Genomic DNA, 17805 nt, shown 5'->3' with positions numbered 1-17805 from the left:
AAAATGACCAGTCTTACCGCATTTGAAGTAGGAGCGCTTTCCCCTTGTCTTATTCTTGTTGGGGTACTCCTTGTGTCCTTTTAATGCGGTCTTGAAGCGCTTGATGATAAGCGCCATTTCATCCTCGTTGAGGCCAGCGGCCTCCACTTGTGCCACCTTGCTTGGTAGCGTCTCCCTGCTGCTGGTTGCTTTGAGGGCAACTGTTTGAGGCTCGTGGACGGTTAGTGGACCGTTTAGAGCATTGTCCACATATCGAGCCTCCTTCACCATCATGCGCCCGCTCACAAACTTCCCAAGAATCTCCTCGGGCGTCATCTTGGTGTACCTGGGATTCTCACAAATAAGGTTGACAAGATGGGGGTCAATTACCGTAAATGACCTTAGCATTAGTCGGACGACGTCGTGGTCCGTCCATCTTGTGCTTCCATAGCTCCTAATCTTGTTGACCATGGTCTTGAGCCTGTTGTATGTTTGTGTTGGCTCCTCTCCCCTTATCATCGCGAACCTTCCCAACTCGCCTTCCACCAACTCCATTTTGGTGATCATGGTGGCGTCGTTTCCCTCATGTGATATCTTGAGGGTATCCCAAATTTGCTTGGCGTTGTCCAAGTCGCTCACCTTGTTGTATTCATCCCTGCACAAAGATGCTAGCAAAACAGTGGTAGCTTGTGCATTCTTATGAATTTGCTCATTAATAAACACCGGGTTATCCGTACTGTCAAAATGCATTCCATTTTCTACTATCTCCCAAATACTAGGATGGAGAGAAAATAAGTGACTACGCATTTTGTGACTCCAAAAAGAGTAGTCTTCTCCATCAAAGTGTGGAGGTTTACCAAGTGGAATTGAAAGCAAATGAGCATTGGAATTGAACGGAATATGAGAATAATCAAAAGAATAGTTTTGATTAACCAGTTTCTTTTTAGACGAGTCATCGTCGTCGTCGTCTCTTGGTGAAGAAGAGTAGGCGTCACTGTCGTAGTAAATGATCTTCTTAATCCGCCTCTTCTTCCTGTCCCTCTTCTTGTGACTCGATCCTGAGTCAGTAGGCTTGTCGTCCCATGGCTCGTTGAAGAGGGACTCCTTCTCCTTGTCGTTGACCACCATCCCCTTTCCCTTAGGATCCATCTCTTCGAGCGATTAGTCCCTTAGATGAAGAGAACGGCTCCGATACCAATTGAGAGCGCCTAGAGGGGGGTGAATAGGTGATCCTGTAAAATTGAACAATAATAGCCACAAAACTTAGTTATTAAAGTTAGAACGGCTAAGTAGCTTGAAACGAGCTCTTGTGAACACAGACAATCAAAGAGAAAGCACACAAGAGACACCTGATTTTTATCCCGTGGTTTGGCTAAGTAACACTTGCCTACTTCCACGTTGTGGTGTCCCAATGGACGAGGGTTGCACTCAACCCCTTTCAAGTGATCCGATGATCAACTTGAATACCACAGTTTTTCCTTTCTTAGTCTTTCTCCCGTTTATGAGGAATCTCCACAACTTGGAGCCTCTCGCCCTTACAATGATGATCACAAAAGAAGCACAGAAATAAGGGAGGGGAGAGCAACACACACAACACTCAAATCACAGCACAATCACGCACACAAGTCACAACTTGAGCTCAAAACACAACTCACGGAGTTCACAACTCAATTGGAGCTCAAGTCACTATCTCAGAGAATCAATTGCGCGAAGTTGGAGTCTTAGAATATTTCTTGAATGCTTGGGTGACTCCTCCATGCGCCTAGGGGTCCCTTTTATAGCCCCAAGGCAGCTAGGAGCCGTTGGAGGCCAACAAGGAAGGTTATCCTTGCCTTCTGTCGGGTGGCGCACCGGACAGTCCGGTGCGCCACCGGACAGTCATTGTAGACGGTCCGGTGCCGATCTCCTTCCTATTCTGGTGCAGACAACCGTTGCATCTCCGGGCCAGATGGCGAACCGGACACTGTCAGGTGCACACCGGACAGTCCGGTGCCCCCTCCCGACCGTTAGCGCGGGCCACACGTCGCCCATGGATTGTGCGGCCGACCGTTCCGCTGGCGATCGTTGGCTTACCGGACAGTCCGGTGAATTATAGCCATACGCCGCCGATTTTTCCCGAGAGTGGCCTGTTCGTCGGAAGCCAGCCTGGCGCATCGGACAGTCCGGTGTGCCAGACCGAGCTAGACTTTGGCTGCACCAAGCCAAGTCATTTGCAATTCTTTTCTTCTTTTCTTCTCACTATTTCTAGCACTTAGATACAATATATTAGTACTTAAAAACTATGTACTAAGTCTAGAAACATACCTTCTCTTTGATTTGTACTTCTCTCTTCATTTAGCACATAAGAACTTATTTAAATGTGTTGGGCACTTAATCACCAAAACATAATAGAAATTGCCCAAGGGCACATTTCCCTTTCAGTGACCCGAATTGGCTCGTGGAGCTAGGCTGACGACAAGAACCGTCGTTTGTGTGCGGCGACAAGTCTTCCCCTGTACTCCCTTCTCCCTTCCCTCACTGTTGATTCACAGTCAATTCCTAGCGACTAAGGCGGAGTCCCCAGGGCTTATAGGCTCATGCACCCGCGGATTTCGGTGAGCAGGTGCACCTATCCACGAGCTGCACGAGCACGCGTTATCCGCCAGGCCCGGTGTTCGTTGGAGAGGAAATAGCTGCAAACCCAGGTCCACCAGTCAGCCAAACGAGCGTGAGCTAAGCGGAGGAAGGAGCGGTCTCTTACGTGTGGATCCCGCATCACAGTGGTTAGCGCGCGCGTAGTGAAGTCTGGATTCCGGGACCCACCTGTCGACGCGTTCCCACGGGCTAAACGAGGGCTGAGAGGAATCCGTTGGTGGGCCGATTTAGGGTTAGGGCCCAGTTACTCTTTTCTTTTCTTTTTCTTTTTTCCCTTTTTCTGTTTTCTTTTCCATTTTAATTTTCAAATTCCTAATTTAAATCCCCATTCAAGTTTAAACTTCTTGTTACATTTGTTTTCTCATTAAAAACTCATCTTAGACATGGTATGGATAAATTTATCTAAATTTAATATTTATTTCATGATAACTAGTGCTCTCTTTCTCAAATTCTAGAGTTCCATTTAAATTTAAATTCCGATTTGGGTATTAGCATATTTCTTTTTATTTTATTTTCATATTGCCACAAAATGCACATAAAATAGAACCTCAGCATGATGCATATTCCATTTTAGTATCATTTATTTTAATTAATCACTCTCAATTATAGGTATGCTCTTGTTATGATGAATATATGCCACACAAGATAGGGAGATCAACTATATTCTCATTGTATACATTTTTTGGGTATTACACTAGGCGAGAGTTGAGAGTACTAACAGAAATTAGTAGACTATCCTTTAGCTGAGATAGTTTTTAGAGCTTAGGTGAAAACTTTGATGTATAAAATGTGTGATGCATATATGGTTGTAATAAACATAAGACTTTAATGTATATAAATGTATGATATAATTTAATTACATGTTGCTTTCAATATATATATATATATATATAATTCAATTTTGTTTGAAAAATTGAAAAAAAACAGGAAAATTATCACCGACGGTTTAATAAAGAAAACCGCAAGTGGAAATGCACTTTCCACTGACGGTTGGGTTAAGAGAATTGCCATTGGAAATATAACCGCTAGTGAAAATATTGATTTCCACTGGTCTCTAGCACTGGCGGCGCTAAAAAACTCTAGTGCAAATATTTGGACAACCACAACTATAAAGCTTCTCTGTATTAGTGAAATTTGTTTTGCACTGGCGGTTTTTGTTGCAAAAACCGCCAGTGTAAATGCACGATTTGCACTAACGAGTTTATTAAGTGAACCAGTGCAAATTTGTTTCCACTAGAGGTTTTGGAATCGGGACCACAAATTTTGTTTAACTGACATGCGATAACCTAAACCGGGTGTAAAAATTAGACCTCACTTTCTACTAGTGACCGGGCTTGTCAATTGACAGATCTAGTGCTCATCACGGGGTTCTGATCGCTGAAAGAGTACTGTTTCATGTGGTGCTAATCACTATTGCTATAAATTACGAAGCAGGGGTTGCTCAGAGACTTGACAAGTGATACCCATGGTCGGGGCAAGACAATGGTATATCGAGTACGACGAATCTTCTTCATTTGGGCATCACCTACATCTGCATTCACTCATATTCCGTCTGATTGGTTGCTCACACCATCACATCCTAAACCACCGTGTGTGTTGATTATGTCTAAAGATTTTATTTGGTTGCTTTCACGCGCACGCGGCTTGTCTGAGTGGATGCAAAAATAATATATATTTTAAGGTAATTTGTGGCATCCACTACTAGTTTTAAGGTAATTTTAATCAGGGCCACCAGTTTTGTTTCACTTGCGTGCGATAACCAAAACCATATGCAAAAATTAGACCTAACCAAAGGCATATAGCAGTTTTCTACTAGTGGTCGGGCTTGTCAATTTTTTTTGAAAGGTCAGGAGGGGAAACCCCTACTGAGAAATTTTATTAAATATGAAAAAGGTACAACTCGACTTGGTTACAAGAGTTATAAGTTAGTCGGTAAGATCTAATTGAAAAGTTACAAAGATTGGTCAGAGCAAAACAAATCTTATGACTGCCACAGATCCAACCAGCTTGGAATGGAGATGTCGTATTTCCCTCGCGCTTTGTGAATAACCAACCGTAGTTCCTTACTGAATTCATGCGTACAGTGATGCACTGAAGGGTCTTTATTTTCAAACAACCATTCATTGCGGCTTTTCCAAATGCTCCATGTCATGAGAATAATGACCTCCATAGAAAAAGGAACGTTAAGTTGTTGTTTGAGGTTTTCTGAGGCCTCCTCTCGATGAGCAATTCTGGGTGGGGTTATTCCAATTGAGTTCCAACAAGCTTTTGCAAAGTTGCATCTGAGGAACATGTGATAAAGAGTCTCCTCTCTTTGCCATAAACAGTTCTCACATGAATATGATTCTAGAATCATGTTTTTCCTTCTCAACATATTCCTGGTGTTGAGTCTATTTTTAAGCCATAGCCAATAGAAAACTTTATGCTTTGGTTGACATTTACTTTTCCATAGGCGCTTGTAAATAGAGTGAACATGTGTCTGTCCCATTAAATGTCTGTAAGCTTTTTGAGTTGAATAGCTGTCTGAGCCCCATATGTATCTCCATCGGTCCTTTATATTACTTAGGACAATTTGCTCCCATACTACCTGTAGCTCCAGATATTGTTCATAAGCTTGTTTAGAAATAGGCAATTGAAAAATACGAAAGAGATGATCTTGTTCCTTAACCTTTGCGATAGACAGTTTTGTGCTTTTTGTAAAAGAGAATAATTCTGGATATTTTTGTCTTGGAATACTCTTATTCCACTGATCTTCCCAGAAAAAAATTGATCTACCATTGCCAATGATTGGGTGCGCTAGGCCCTTAAAGTTGTGAAGAAGTTTGAGCATACTCTTCCACCAGAAGGAGCCAATTCTTCTATGACCAGGGAGTCCGTTGGGCGTATAATATTTATTCTAGATGATATTGACCCAAGGTAAATCATAACTATTGAACAACTTATGGAAGAATTTTAGAAGAAGAGCATCATTTTGAGTTTCAAGGCGTAACACCCCAAGACCTCCATTTACTTTTCTCTGAGTAACCGTAGACCAAGCAACCAGTGGCGGCTTTTTGGAGCTTGTGTCATTCCCCCTCCAAATACAATGCTTCCTGTAAATGTCTATCTGCTTAATGATAGATTTTGGAATCTTGAGCGTACACATAAAGAAGGTTGGCAATGCCGTAAATACTGAATTTACCAACTCCAAGCGCCCAGCCTGAGATAAAAAATTTGAAGAACATGACAATCTCTTTTCAATTCTTTGGATAAGAGGCAGGAACTGGTGAATTCTAGGTTTCGCAAGACCCAAAGGCAATCCAAGATAAGTGAACGACATTGCACCAATTTGGCAATTGAGAGTTCTTGAGAGGATCTCCATCTTCTCAGGATTAACATTAATGGGATACATATTGGATTTGTTATAGTTGACCTTTAAACCAGTGGAGGATGCAAAGGAATTTAGAATTGCCTTAAGAAAGAATAATTGCTTCGGGCAGGCCTCCAATATCAAAAGAGTATCATCGGCATATTGCACAATAGGAAAATCTTGTTCACGAATATCAGGTAGAGGAAGCTTAAGCAGATTCATATGTCTGGCCTTATTTATAATGCTCTGAAGAAGGTCAGCCGCCAAGACAAACAACAGTGGCGAAAGAGGATCTCCTTGTCTAACTCCTCGCTTGCAGTGAAAGGATTTCCTAGGGACTCCATTGAGTAACACCGAAGAAGTGCCAGAGTGTAGAATGTTCCGAACCCAGTTAATCCACTTTGAACCAAAACCTTTATGAGTCATGACCTGCAGAATCAGTCCATGTTCTAAAGTGTCAAATGCTTTTTCGAAATCCAGTTTTAGCACAATGATTTCTTTCTTTGAGGAATGACATAAGTGAATGTATTCATAGGCCCAAGCCAAGCAATCCTGAATTGTTCTTCCTTTTATGAAACCATATTTGTTTCTGTGAACTAACCATGTCATGAATGATTGCAATCGATTTGCCAAAAGCTTCATTAAAATTTTCATACTGTTGTTTAGTAACAAAACTGGCCTATAATCTCCCACTTTTTGCGGATTTTCCTTCTTCGGGATCAAAACAATGAAAGATCCATTAATACTTCTCAGGCAAACCTCTTCTTGATAAAACTTTTCACAAAGATCATAGAAGTCTTGGGCAATGATGTGCCAACATTTTTTAATAAAGTTGGTGTTGAATCCATCAGGACCAGGGGACTTATCCGAAGGTAGTGATTTGATAATGTTGTCAATCTCTTGCTTAGTGAATGGGGAATCTAACCCTTGTAGATCTTCATTTCTGATTAAAAGTTCTGATAGATCAAAGTCAATACCTAAGAAATCAGAAGATCCCAATCTACTCTTGAAAGCCTCCCAAAGAAGATTTGATTTGTGATCATGCTCGAAATGAATTATCCCATTCTCATCGGTCAATGAAGCAATTGTATTTCTTCTGTGTTTTACTGTGGCATGCGCATGAAAAAAAACAAGAACAAATATCTCCTTCAGTGATCCATTTGATAGACGCCCGTTGCTTTCAATAAATTTTTTGAATATTTAGTAGTTCAGCCACTTTTTGCTGCATAATATCTCTAAAATTCCATTCTTCAATAGAAAGATCACGATGTTCTTCAATATTGTCTATAAACTGTATTAGCAACTTGATATTTCTCACCGTTTTATCAATTTTTGGTAATGATCTCTGTCAATCCTTTAGAACCTTCCGAACAATCTTAAACTTGGCAGTTAAGTTTTTGGCTTTATCAGGTAGGCATGGAAGTCCAAGCCACGTGGTTTGAAAGATATTCATGAATCCTTCAAATTCCAGCCAAAAGTTTTCAAACCTAAAATCTTAGGTTTAGGAATCTTGGACTTAAAAGAAACCAGGCAAGGCACATGGTCAGAGATGTCATGCGACATCGTTTTTGCACATGTATCCGGATAAACGATCGACCATTCTTGCGATATGAAAAATCAATCAAGTCTCTGGAGAAGGGGTTCCCGCTGTCTATTCGACGAGGTGTACGATAAACCATGAAGGGGAATTTCAACCAAATCTAAATTACTTATTGCTTCATTGAATTTCAGCATTAAATTAATATCACCCCCCGCTTTATTCCTGTCTTCTGGCCGACGGATTAAATTAAAATCCCCAACAAGAAGCCAAAGCTTATCTGATGGCATATAAATGTTATGAAGCCAGATGAGAAAATATATTTTCCCTTGTGGAGTACAAGGTGCATAAATGTTTGTAATAATCCAAGTGCACGCTGATAAATTGAATATGAATTCTACTGACTGAGCATAATCATTTTGAAAGATGACATTTCCTGTTAGTTTTGAACTTTTCCAGATGATAATTGAACCTCCTGAGTTCCCCACCGAAGGAACATAAGCAAAAGAATCAAACTGATTAGGACAGAAGTTTTTTAGATATACTGAATCAATAAGTTCCTTTTTGGTTTCTTGCAAGCAAATAACATCACATCCAGATTCCCGAATTGCACATCGAATGTCATTCCATTTAACACTGGAATTAATTCCTCTAACATTGTGACTTAGAACAGACCACTCTGAATAATTAACAACATTTAAATTACTCATTAAGTAAACTAGAAGGTTTTGTGCCAGAAAGAGACCCAAACCCAAGCACTGGGTGGGTAAAATAAGTGCCAAACATCAAGCAAAAGAGTATCATAGAAATAAAACATGCACACCCAGGTGCCAGCCAAGGAACAAAGAGTCCTGGAATTAACCAACCCAAAAACACAGTATTTCAAAAGACAAAAGCCAGACTCCAGACATCACTTCTTCAACCTATTGCTTATCTTCTTCATTGGTATCTTCATTCTTCTCATTTTCCTTATCCTTTCTGCTCGTCCTCTTTTGACCGACAGATCCTGATGAAGATTTCTTCTTCTTCAAATTGTTATCAGATAATTCTTCATCTGACATGTTACAGAACTTGGTCCCCAGGTTCCGGATCACCTTGGAAGACAGAGATGGGGGACCATCAAAGTTATGATGGCACATCAGACAGTTCCTTTTTGAGCAAGCACCTTGTCTGAACCCAGCTCTGGAGTCCTTCAGGCGCTTACTCCTTCTGAGCTCTGATTCCACAATGATTGGTGCGGGGACATCACAGCTATTCTTTTCCTGCCCCGTGTTTGTTGACTAGGAATTCTCTGAAAGAACATCTTCTAGGAATTTATCTTTCGGGCATCCCTTAGGAATGGCAAAAGATAAGGACTCAAGTTCCGACTCCAGCAATATTGGAGGAATTTCTGATGACAGGAAGGACTTTGACCAATTGAAGGCTTCAGGTTGAAGCAAATTTGAGAGGAAGAAGGGTGACCATTTTTTGGAATCTTCACTGAAATGTCTGGGGTCCCTGCTGGAGCAAAATACTTGGCCCAAATCCTATATAGCTGAGCAGACCTTTTCCTCTCCATGTGCATCTGAAACACTGGATCTGGTTGCCACTCCTGAGTGAGCATGAAGTTCATTTCCAAATTCTAAAAGGATTGATTATTATTTGGTCCCCCATCTTGGACCTGTGGTGGCTGGCGAGCATTAACAGGAAGAGGATCCATCTGAATAACTGGGCCATCAACCTCTTGTGGCCCATTAAAAGGGGCAACATTGAAAGCAAGCCCATCCCCTGGCATCACAGGTCCATCCTCTAAAATGTGGCCATTCTGGAGGGGTGCATCCTGAATGGGACCAATGGAGCTGTCCGACGATAAGCCCGAGTGTTGGTTGCTGAGTTGTTGTTCATCCAGTTGAATGGGCTGTGGGATCTGCTGATTAGGTTAAATGTTTTCTATCCATTGATCCCAATCCCCCTGAACATTGTCCTCTTGGTTGGACGACATATCTCCTCCCAAAGGATCCAGCGGGAGATTGAGGTCGAGGCTAGCCGGTGGCATAGGTTGACCCAGACAAAAAAAACCAAAGGAAGCTGTTGACCATCTTCTGGAGCATGCAGAATTGGGTCCTCGTCTTGAGCTTTCCCTCCAAGAATGTTTTGTTGGATTATTTCACGCACTGGACTGTCCAAGAATCTCCAACGAAACCATCTGCCTCCAAAAAAACAATGAACTGAGGGACTTCTTCAAGGGATGTGACACGGACACGAAGCAATGTCCTGGTGACATTATGTCGATCCTCCTCCCAAAGAATTAACCTGCCAAACGAACCAATAGCTGCTTGCAAGTACTCTAACGAACCAATAGCTGCTTGCAAGCTGAGAGACATTGAAACCCTTTGCAAAACCGCCCAGAGCAGCTTGAAGAAGATAACCCACTGCAACTGTGTCAAGCTTGAAGATGCAGCGACCAAAAGAAATGACCAACCAAAATATCGACGAAATATCCGGACGCCCAAGACACACTGGAGAAGCTAAGCGGTGCCTAATATCATCCTCGAAGATTAATCCTGGTCGAAAATCCAATTTTGCCAAATCTATCCAGAATAAGCGAAGAAGACCAAGAAGGAGAGGAGATGGGAGCAGAACAGCACTACGAAGCAATACAAACCCGAGAGCCAATTGAAGATGAAGAGAACGCTGCTAACAATCGAGATCCATCTGCCATAATCCTCCGCTGGTGAAGACAGAGCTGACGGCCAAATAATTCCAAAGGAGAAGAAGGGGCGATGGAGAGGTGGGCTTGCCGTTGGAGGACATTGCCGCCGCCGCTCCCACTCCGCCACCAATAGCTAGCTTGACGGAGGAGCGCCCTCAAGCGAAACCGGCGGAGTGGGATGCTCACCCGCCGGTCAGGCAGGCTCCAGTCGCCCGGAAGACGCCGCCTCCACCTGCGCGCCTCCCTGGTCCCTCCCCACGGCCGGAAGGTTCCCCTTTCCCGCGGCCGCTCGCCCCCCGCCGCGTCGACCGTACGCTTCGGAGGCTGCGGACCTGCCGCAACGTCCACAATGGCCACTAGTCGCGCCGCCTCGGGGCTTGTCAATTGTCAGATCTAGTGCTCAACACGGGGTTCTGATCACTGAAAGATTATTGTTTCGTGTGAAACAAGAGTTGCTTAGAGACTTGACAAGTGGCACCCATGGTCATGACAAGACAATGGTATATCGAGTACTACGAAACTTCTTCATCTAGGCATTACCTGTTTGCATTCACTCACATATTTTGTCTGATTGGTTGCTCATACCATCATGTCCTAAATCACCGTGTGTTGACTCTATCTAAGATTTTATTTGGTTGCTTGCACATGGGACCCGTGGTTTTTCTAAGCGGATGCAAAAAAAAAAAATTGGTAATTTGTGGCATCCGCTCCTCACGGACGTATCCCACCGGTCCGGCTCGCACAAGCCTGGCGTACTGGCTGATGCTATCGGTGCTTCTTCCGGAGGAACATGTACATGTAGTCATGTACTCAAGTAGTGAGGCCTGATGATGCACAGATGCAGGCGGCTGCAGCCAGGAGTTAACAAGTGCTTCGCATGCAACCTGCCAAAGCAAGTGCTGCCATATACCTCTTGTCGATCGAATTCGTCTCAACGCTATGCGGCGACGATATTCACAATGAACTCCATCATAATTAACCAATCCAACAACGCTGTGTGCTGCTGACAGAATATACAAGGCCAGAACTGGGCAATTGGCATGCATGGATGAAGTCGCGCTTTGTAACTACAGAATAATGAATGCTACAAGACGTGCCATTGGCCGGTTTGAGCAGAACAAGCAACAAGGTAAAAATTGCGTACGTCTCTTCTGAGAGGCATGTAGCGCGTGTCTCTGCACGTACATCTCGTACTCTATATATACACCCAAGCAGTCGATCATTCCAAATGATTAAGAACTCAGTTAGCATCACCAGCTTCAGTGAGTGGCCGTGCGCAAATTAAAGCCTAACTAATCGTCATGGCGCCTCCTCCGCATGCGCTCGTCATCCCCTACCCGGCGCAGGGCCACGTGATACCCCTACTGGAGCTCGCCCACGCGCTGGTCGACCGGGGCTTCACCGTCACCTTCGCCAACTCCGAGTTCAATCACCGCCGCGTCGTGGCCGCCGCCGCCATGTCGGAGTCGTCGACGCTGCTGGGACGGGGGGTCCGGCTGGTGGCGGTGCCGGACGGCATGGAGCCCGGGGAGGACCGGAACAACCTCGTCAGGCTGACCCTGCTCATGGCGGAGCATATGGCGCCTCGGGTGGAGGACCTCATCAGGCGCAGCAGCGACGACGGCGGCGCGGAGGGTGGGCCCATCACCTGCGTAGTGGCGGACTACAACGTCGGGGCGTGGGCGCTCGACGTGGCGCGGAGGACCGGCGTCAGGTCGGCCGCCATCTGGCCAGCCTCAGCCGCCGTGTTGGCGAGCCTTCTCAGCATCGACAAGCTGGTCCAGGACAAGATCATCGACCCACAAGATGGTACGCATATATATAAAATTATGTAACAATATATAAATACGTACATATATATATAAAATAAAGTAATCAATAGTATGCACCTGCAAATGATAACGCAGGGTCTGCACTGGCCCAAGGCACGTTCCAGCTGTCCGTGGACATGCCGGTGATGCAGACGTCCCAACTCGCGTGGAACTGCATAGGCAACCACGACGGGCAGGAAGCGCTCTTCCGGTACCTCGTCGGCGGCATCCGCGCGGTGGACAAATGCGACTTCGTCCTCTGCAACTCCTTCCACGGCGCCGAGCCGGCGACATTCGCGCGCTTCCCGCGGATCGTCCCCGTCGGGCCTCTCCTCACGGGCGAGCGCCGTGGCAGTGGCAGCAAGACGGCGGTGGTGGGGCACTTCTGGCGGCCCGAGGACGACGCGTGCATGTCCTGGCTCGACGCGCAGGCGGCGATGTCCGTCGTGTACGTCGCCTTCGGCAGCTTCACCATGTTCGACACGCGCCAGTTCCGGGAGCTCGCCCTAGGGCTGGAGCTCTCCGGCCGGCCGTTCCTCTGGGTCGTGCGCCCAGACATCGTCCTCGGCGGCGACGTCCACGACTACCCCGACGGCTTCCTCGACCGTGTCCGTGCAACTGGCCGCGGCATGGTGGTCGCATGGTCGCCGCAGCAGAGGGTGCTGTCGCACCCTTCGGTCGCGTGCTTCGTCTCGCACTGCGGCTGGAACTCGACCATGGAGGGCGTCCGGAACGGGGTGCCCTTCCTCGCCTGGCCCTACTTCGCTGACCAGTTCGTCAACCAGGGGTACATATGCGACGTCTGGAAGGTCGGGCTCCGGGCCGAGGCCGACGGATCGGGTGTCATCACCAAGGAGCACATCGCCGGCAGGGTGGAGGAGCTGATGAGCGACGCCAGCATGAGGGAGAGGGTGGAGGCCATGAAAAAGGCTGCGCTTGAGAGCATCAACCGTGGGGGCTCGTCGCTCAGCAACTTCGACATGTTTGTTGATGCCATGAAGGCGTGAATCATATATATGTGCTTACTGTTGTTTTTTTTTTCTTTCTACATGTTGTTTAGGTTTGGTTATTATAAGAGCATGTGCAACAATTTTCAGAACCCCACTCTCGATCCCAACCTAGATAGTTTTGGTAAGATAAAAAAAAACCTCTAACAACTTGTTTTGTACCGATGGTTGTGAACTCATTTGCACCGGTGTTTGCACTAGCATTTTTCAGTACCATCAGTGCTAGAGGCCAACAGTAACTGAGAACCACCAGTAAAAGGTCAAAGAAAACCACAAGTGAAAATTGATTTCTAGTGGCGGCAGAGATAATAAAACCAACAGTGAAAATCTTTTCTAGAAGACATAAAATATGTTTTAAAAATTATTTTAATTAGGAGAGGCCTCACCTAGGCCCGCCCGTCTACATTATTTTTTTCGTGCCAGTGTTTTAAAAATTATTTTAATTTGCAGTCGGTTGGAATCAAACCCACACAACCTCACCCTCGCGTGTAGCCCCTCTACCACTCTACCTATCAGTTTGTATTGCAGTTTTGTTGCCCACATATTATAATAATCCGAGTATAAATTGACTATCTGAGGCTATAAACGAATACAAACGAAAAAGTTGTCAACTACAAAGTTTCATAACTTTTAATGTTCTACAAATTATATTTTGGTATTTTTCCATCCGAGTTCGTTTGCAAGATTTGCATTTTAAGTTTGACAATTTTAGATGCAATTTTTGAGAATCAATACATTTCAACTAAAAAAGTTGTTAACTACAAAGTTTCATAACTTTTAGAGATCTACAACTTTTATACGAGGTCATTTGAAAATCTCAAAAAATTTAAAATAAAAATGATTTCTAGTGGTAGTTTCTTAAGAAAAGCACCTCTATAAATCGATTTTTAGTGGCGGTTCTTTAAGAAATCGCCCATAGAAATATGATTTATACAGACAGATTTCTTAACAAACTTCACTAGAAATAGTACTGGCGGTTGATAACTAAAACCGCCTTTAAAAATTAAACCCCATCGTAAGCTTTGAACTCTTTTTCTACTAGTGTCAGTAGCTACCGTGACTTGCCAACGGTAGGACAAAACATATAACATGACATTACAATTATATGTGCGTTAAAGTGCACATATGTGCCGAGTGGCTACAGTTGCCACTCGGTAAGCTAGCCTCTTTGTCAAGTACTTTCGTTTGGCAATCGACAACAACTATTAGCTGCTAACGGTTGCTGACGGCGCTTTGCCGAGTGCTAGTTTGCCAAGAGTTGAACACTCAGCAAATATGCATGTGCCGAGAGTATTTGTATGTGAGTGTCCTACACTCGGTAAAGAGGGTCTGTATCGAGTGTCGTTTTTTACCGAGCGGTACACTCTACAAAGTTTTTTTTATAGTGCCCAAGAATTTGCACTTGGCAAACTTCTGAGCACTCGTAAATAAACTTATTATTGGAGATTTATTGTCGAGTGTCCGAGAATTTGCCTTGTTTTTCTTAACAATGGAAATAGTTTCCGGCCTTATCATAACTCAAAGTTGTGAATGCAAAATAGGTTTGTCTCCCCCAATAAGAATAATAAGGCCAGATACTATTTCCATTGTTAAGAAAAACAAGGCCTATCAGTACATTAGCTGGAATTAATTTCCTTTTCTTTGTTTCAAGGCACGAATGAGGTCTTTCAGAACATATTTAACTTGGTGCGCAATATTTGGCAGCAATCCAAAACTCTCGACTGACCAGTGAGTAGTGACCAGTGACCAACCTCAAGTCCCGTCCAGCCGGTTCGCAAGGCATCAATCGCCTTAGCATTTGTGGGCCGGGCCTATACCTCACATCCGTAACATTTATTTTTCTCTATCTATTATCTATCTACTATATTAAAACACCAGTTTCAACGGTTGTTTCGTGTCATCTTTTTACAAATAACCTCCCACATCTATTTAAAATTAATCCGCTGCACGCCCGTCCTCTCCGCGCAACCTTGCACGGGGCCGCTAGGCCCGACGTGCGTGGGCCGCAGCTCCGGCCCAGGCACGGCACGACACGCCGACCTGCTGACTGTGGCGAGTCGGCCCGTTAGCCTGTCGGCCTATTTAATTAAATCAGCGTAAAATGTTAAAAAGCGGTGCAGGAGGTGGGGTTCAAATCCACGCCTTATGATGGAAGAAGGGCACAGGACATTGGTTGAAGCCGTCTAACCCGTAGAACATCATGCTCAAGTGTTTTTAATATTGAATATAATTTTAAATATGTATATACAATTTTTTGTAAAATAAAAATATATAATTGTGTCGAGTCGGGCCAACACTACAAGCCGAGGCTACGACCCAAGCACCACGGCACTGCGCTCGTGTCGGGCTGGCACAGGCACTATTAAATGGACCGTGCATCGGGCCGGCTCACCAGACACGGTTCATTTGGCCATTTATATCTCCACACGATCATGCTCAGGTTTTTTTAATATAAATTGTATATATATATATATATATATGATTTTTTGTAAATAAAAATATATAATTGTGCATGGCCGGGCTAGCACTATGGGCCGAGGCTACGGCTCAAGCACGACACTGCGTTCGTGCCGGGCTAACCCAGACACTATTAAATGGGTCGTGCGCCGGGCTAGCTGTAACGCCCTGAATTTGAGTGGTATAATTTTTCTTCTCCGATACTCACGAAATTCAGGCGTTACTCTCTTTTCCTGTTTCACTCCTTCCAATTTTCAAAGCAGTATAGAGACTGGTGTCCATGTCACGTGTAAACAAAAACCTAAGTAAGTTGACATGAGTGTTGCATCATGCCGAAACATATTTCTTTTGTCTGATGTTGTGTCTAATCGCGCGTCCGTCTCGTTGCGGTTTTCGATTCGCGATTTGATTTCGATTAGAGGTCGTGCGAGTAGTGGATTTCCGGCCCGGCCCGACCCATGGTCTGGCCCGGCCCGTGGCCCAACCCGGCCTGGCCCTGGCGCCCCCCCCCCCTTGTGCCTCACCCCCCATGCGCCCCCTCCTCTCTGTCTCATTTTCTTTTCCCGCGCAACAACCTCCCTCTCCCTCTCTTCCACCTCCCTTGCCCTAGGTGTGATTCGGTGGACGGTTGTCGCCGATCGTCGAATCCCAAGGTGAACTTCTCCTCTCCTCTCCTCTCTCCCTCTGTCCCCTTCCCTCTCCCTGCGCGCCTCGTCCGGCCCTACCCGGCCGCCTCCCCCACACGACCCTCCTTGCGCCCCCGTGGCGGTCCGGCGCGGCCCCCTACGTGCCCCACGGCGGTCCGGCCGCCTCCCCCGAGCGTGGTCTGGCGTGGCCCCTCGGGCGCGGCCCCTGCGCGCCCCCGGCGCGCGCAGCGCATCCGCGTGCGCGCGTCGTCCCGTTCCCGCGCGCGCAACCCTAGCACGTGTGGCGTTTAAATTCAGTTTGAATTTAGTTTTAAATTTAGTTTAATTTGTGTGTTGCGTCGCGCGCTTCGTCTGCGACGATTCATTTTAAATTTAGATTTATTAGCGTGCTGCGTCGCGCGCTTCGTCGCGCGACGATTCACTTTAATTTCAGTTTATTTAATGTGTTGCGTCACGCGTTTAGTCGCGTGACGTTTAGTTTTCAATTCAGTTTCAGTGGCGTATGTCGTCTTGTGCTTTGTCGCGCGACGCTTTACGTTATTTTCATATTTAATTCAAGTGTTTCGTTGCGCGCTTCGTCGCGCGACGATTCGTTTAATTTCAGTTTAGTCTAAGTGTTGTGTCGCGCGCTTCGCCATGCGACGACTCATTTTATTTTCAGCTTAGTTCGTGCGTGCTGTCGCGCGCCTCGTCGCGCGACAACTTGTCCCAATTTTTCAGTTTAGTTCGCATGTGTCGTCGTGCGCTTCGCCGCGCGACAATCCTTTAAATTTACCTTGAGTTGTTTATAATAATTAAACACGTAGCGTAACTTTATTTTATGCATAACACGATTGTCAAATTAATATGTTTATGTTTAGACAAGTATTTTAATCCATAGCTGCTTAACGTAATTACCTTTCGACTGTAGCCTCGACCGTTGTTTTCTCTTTCTCGCTTAGTCGTAGGTGCGAGCCCAGCGCCCAGCGTCTCCTTATTTGTTGTATTCTACTACATTGTGTATTGTTCTTTTTATATTAAGTTTGTGGAATGTATGTTTGAACTCATATAGATAACGGTCCATTGGCGGAGTTCGAAGGAGTTGCAGGTGAAGACCCTGAGCAGCAACTGGTTGGTGAAGGCAAGTGTCCCTTGCCCATCTATGTCCTACTCATTATATAATTCACTTCCACATTTACACAATTTATACCTAAGGATTGACTAGCTTTGTTTATCATGTCCTTGTTTACCTACGTGGGATGATTATTTTGGTTTAGCTCTATGCTAGTGCTTCACCCTAATCAATGAACATGATGAGATTATTTATGATACACTATTTTTCTATTTTGATTATGATTATGATATTGTGACATTTAAGGGGACTCGAGCGGTTTCTCGAGTGCCTCTCCGTAAGGACTGGTTCGTTGGATGACCACCCGGGAAAATAGTACAACCATGAGGGTGGTATGGGACGCCCTTAGTCGAATAATTTGAGGAACTGAGGTGTAGTTTGCTTCGCCGTCGTGCCGTCAATAGGGCTCGGTTTATGTGGCTCGCTCTACCGAGGGTGGTTTGCCCCATAGGGAGGAGTGTGGTATATTTAGGAAACCTAACGGGTGACTACAGCCTCAGAGAATCTTTGTAAAGGCTACATAGTGAAACCTTGCATATTCACCTTAGTAGTGTTTAAGGGTTTGATCGGCCCGAGGCAAA

The 17805-nt window shown here is 45.1% G+C and overlaps 1 protein-coding gene across 1 annotated transcript; it reads left to right on the top strand.

Moving 5' to 3' along the window:
• Nucleotides 1-11205: 11205 nt before the first annotated feature.
• Nucleotides 11206-13212, top strand: LOC103653257 (UDP-glycosyltransferase 83A1). Its single transcript, XM_008680204.2, has 2 exons — nt 11206-12000; nt 12099-13212. The coding sequence occupies exons 1-2, from the start codon at nt 11493-11495 to the stop codon at nt 13007-13009; spliced, it is 1419 nt and encodes a 472-aa protein (XP_008678426.1). The 5' UTR covers nt 11206-11492; the 3' UTR covers nt 13010-13212.
• The last annotated feature ends 4593 nt before the right edge of the window (nt 13213-17805 follow it).

Source organism: Zea mays, chromosome 4 (assembly GCF_902167145.1).
Source record: "Zea mays cultivar B73 chromosome 4, Zm-B73-REFERENCE-NAM-5.0, whole genome shotgun sequence".
Lineage (NCBI taxonomy): Eukaryota > Viridiplantae > Streptophyta > Magnoliopsida > Poales > Poaceae > Zea > Zea mays.
Note: the sequence above shows the minus strand (reverse complement) of the source record. Positions and strands in the feature narration are given on the sequence as shown.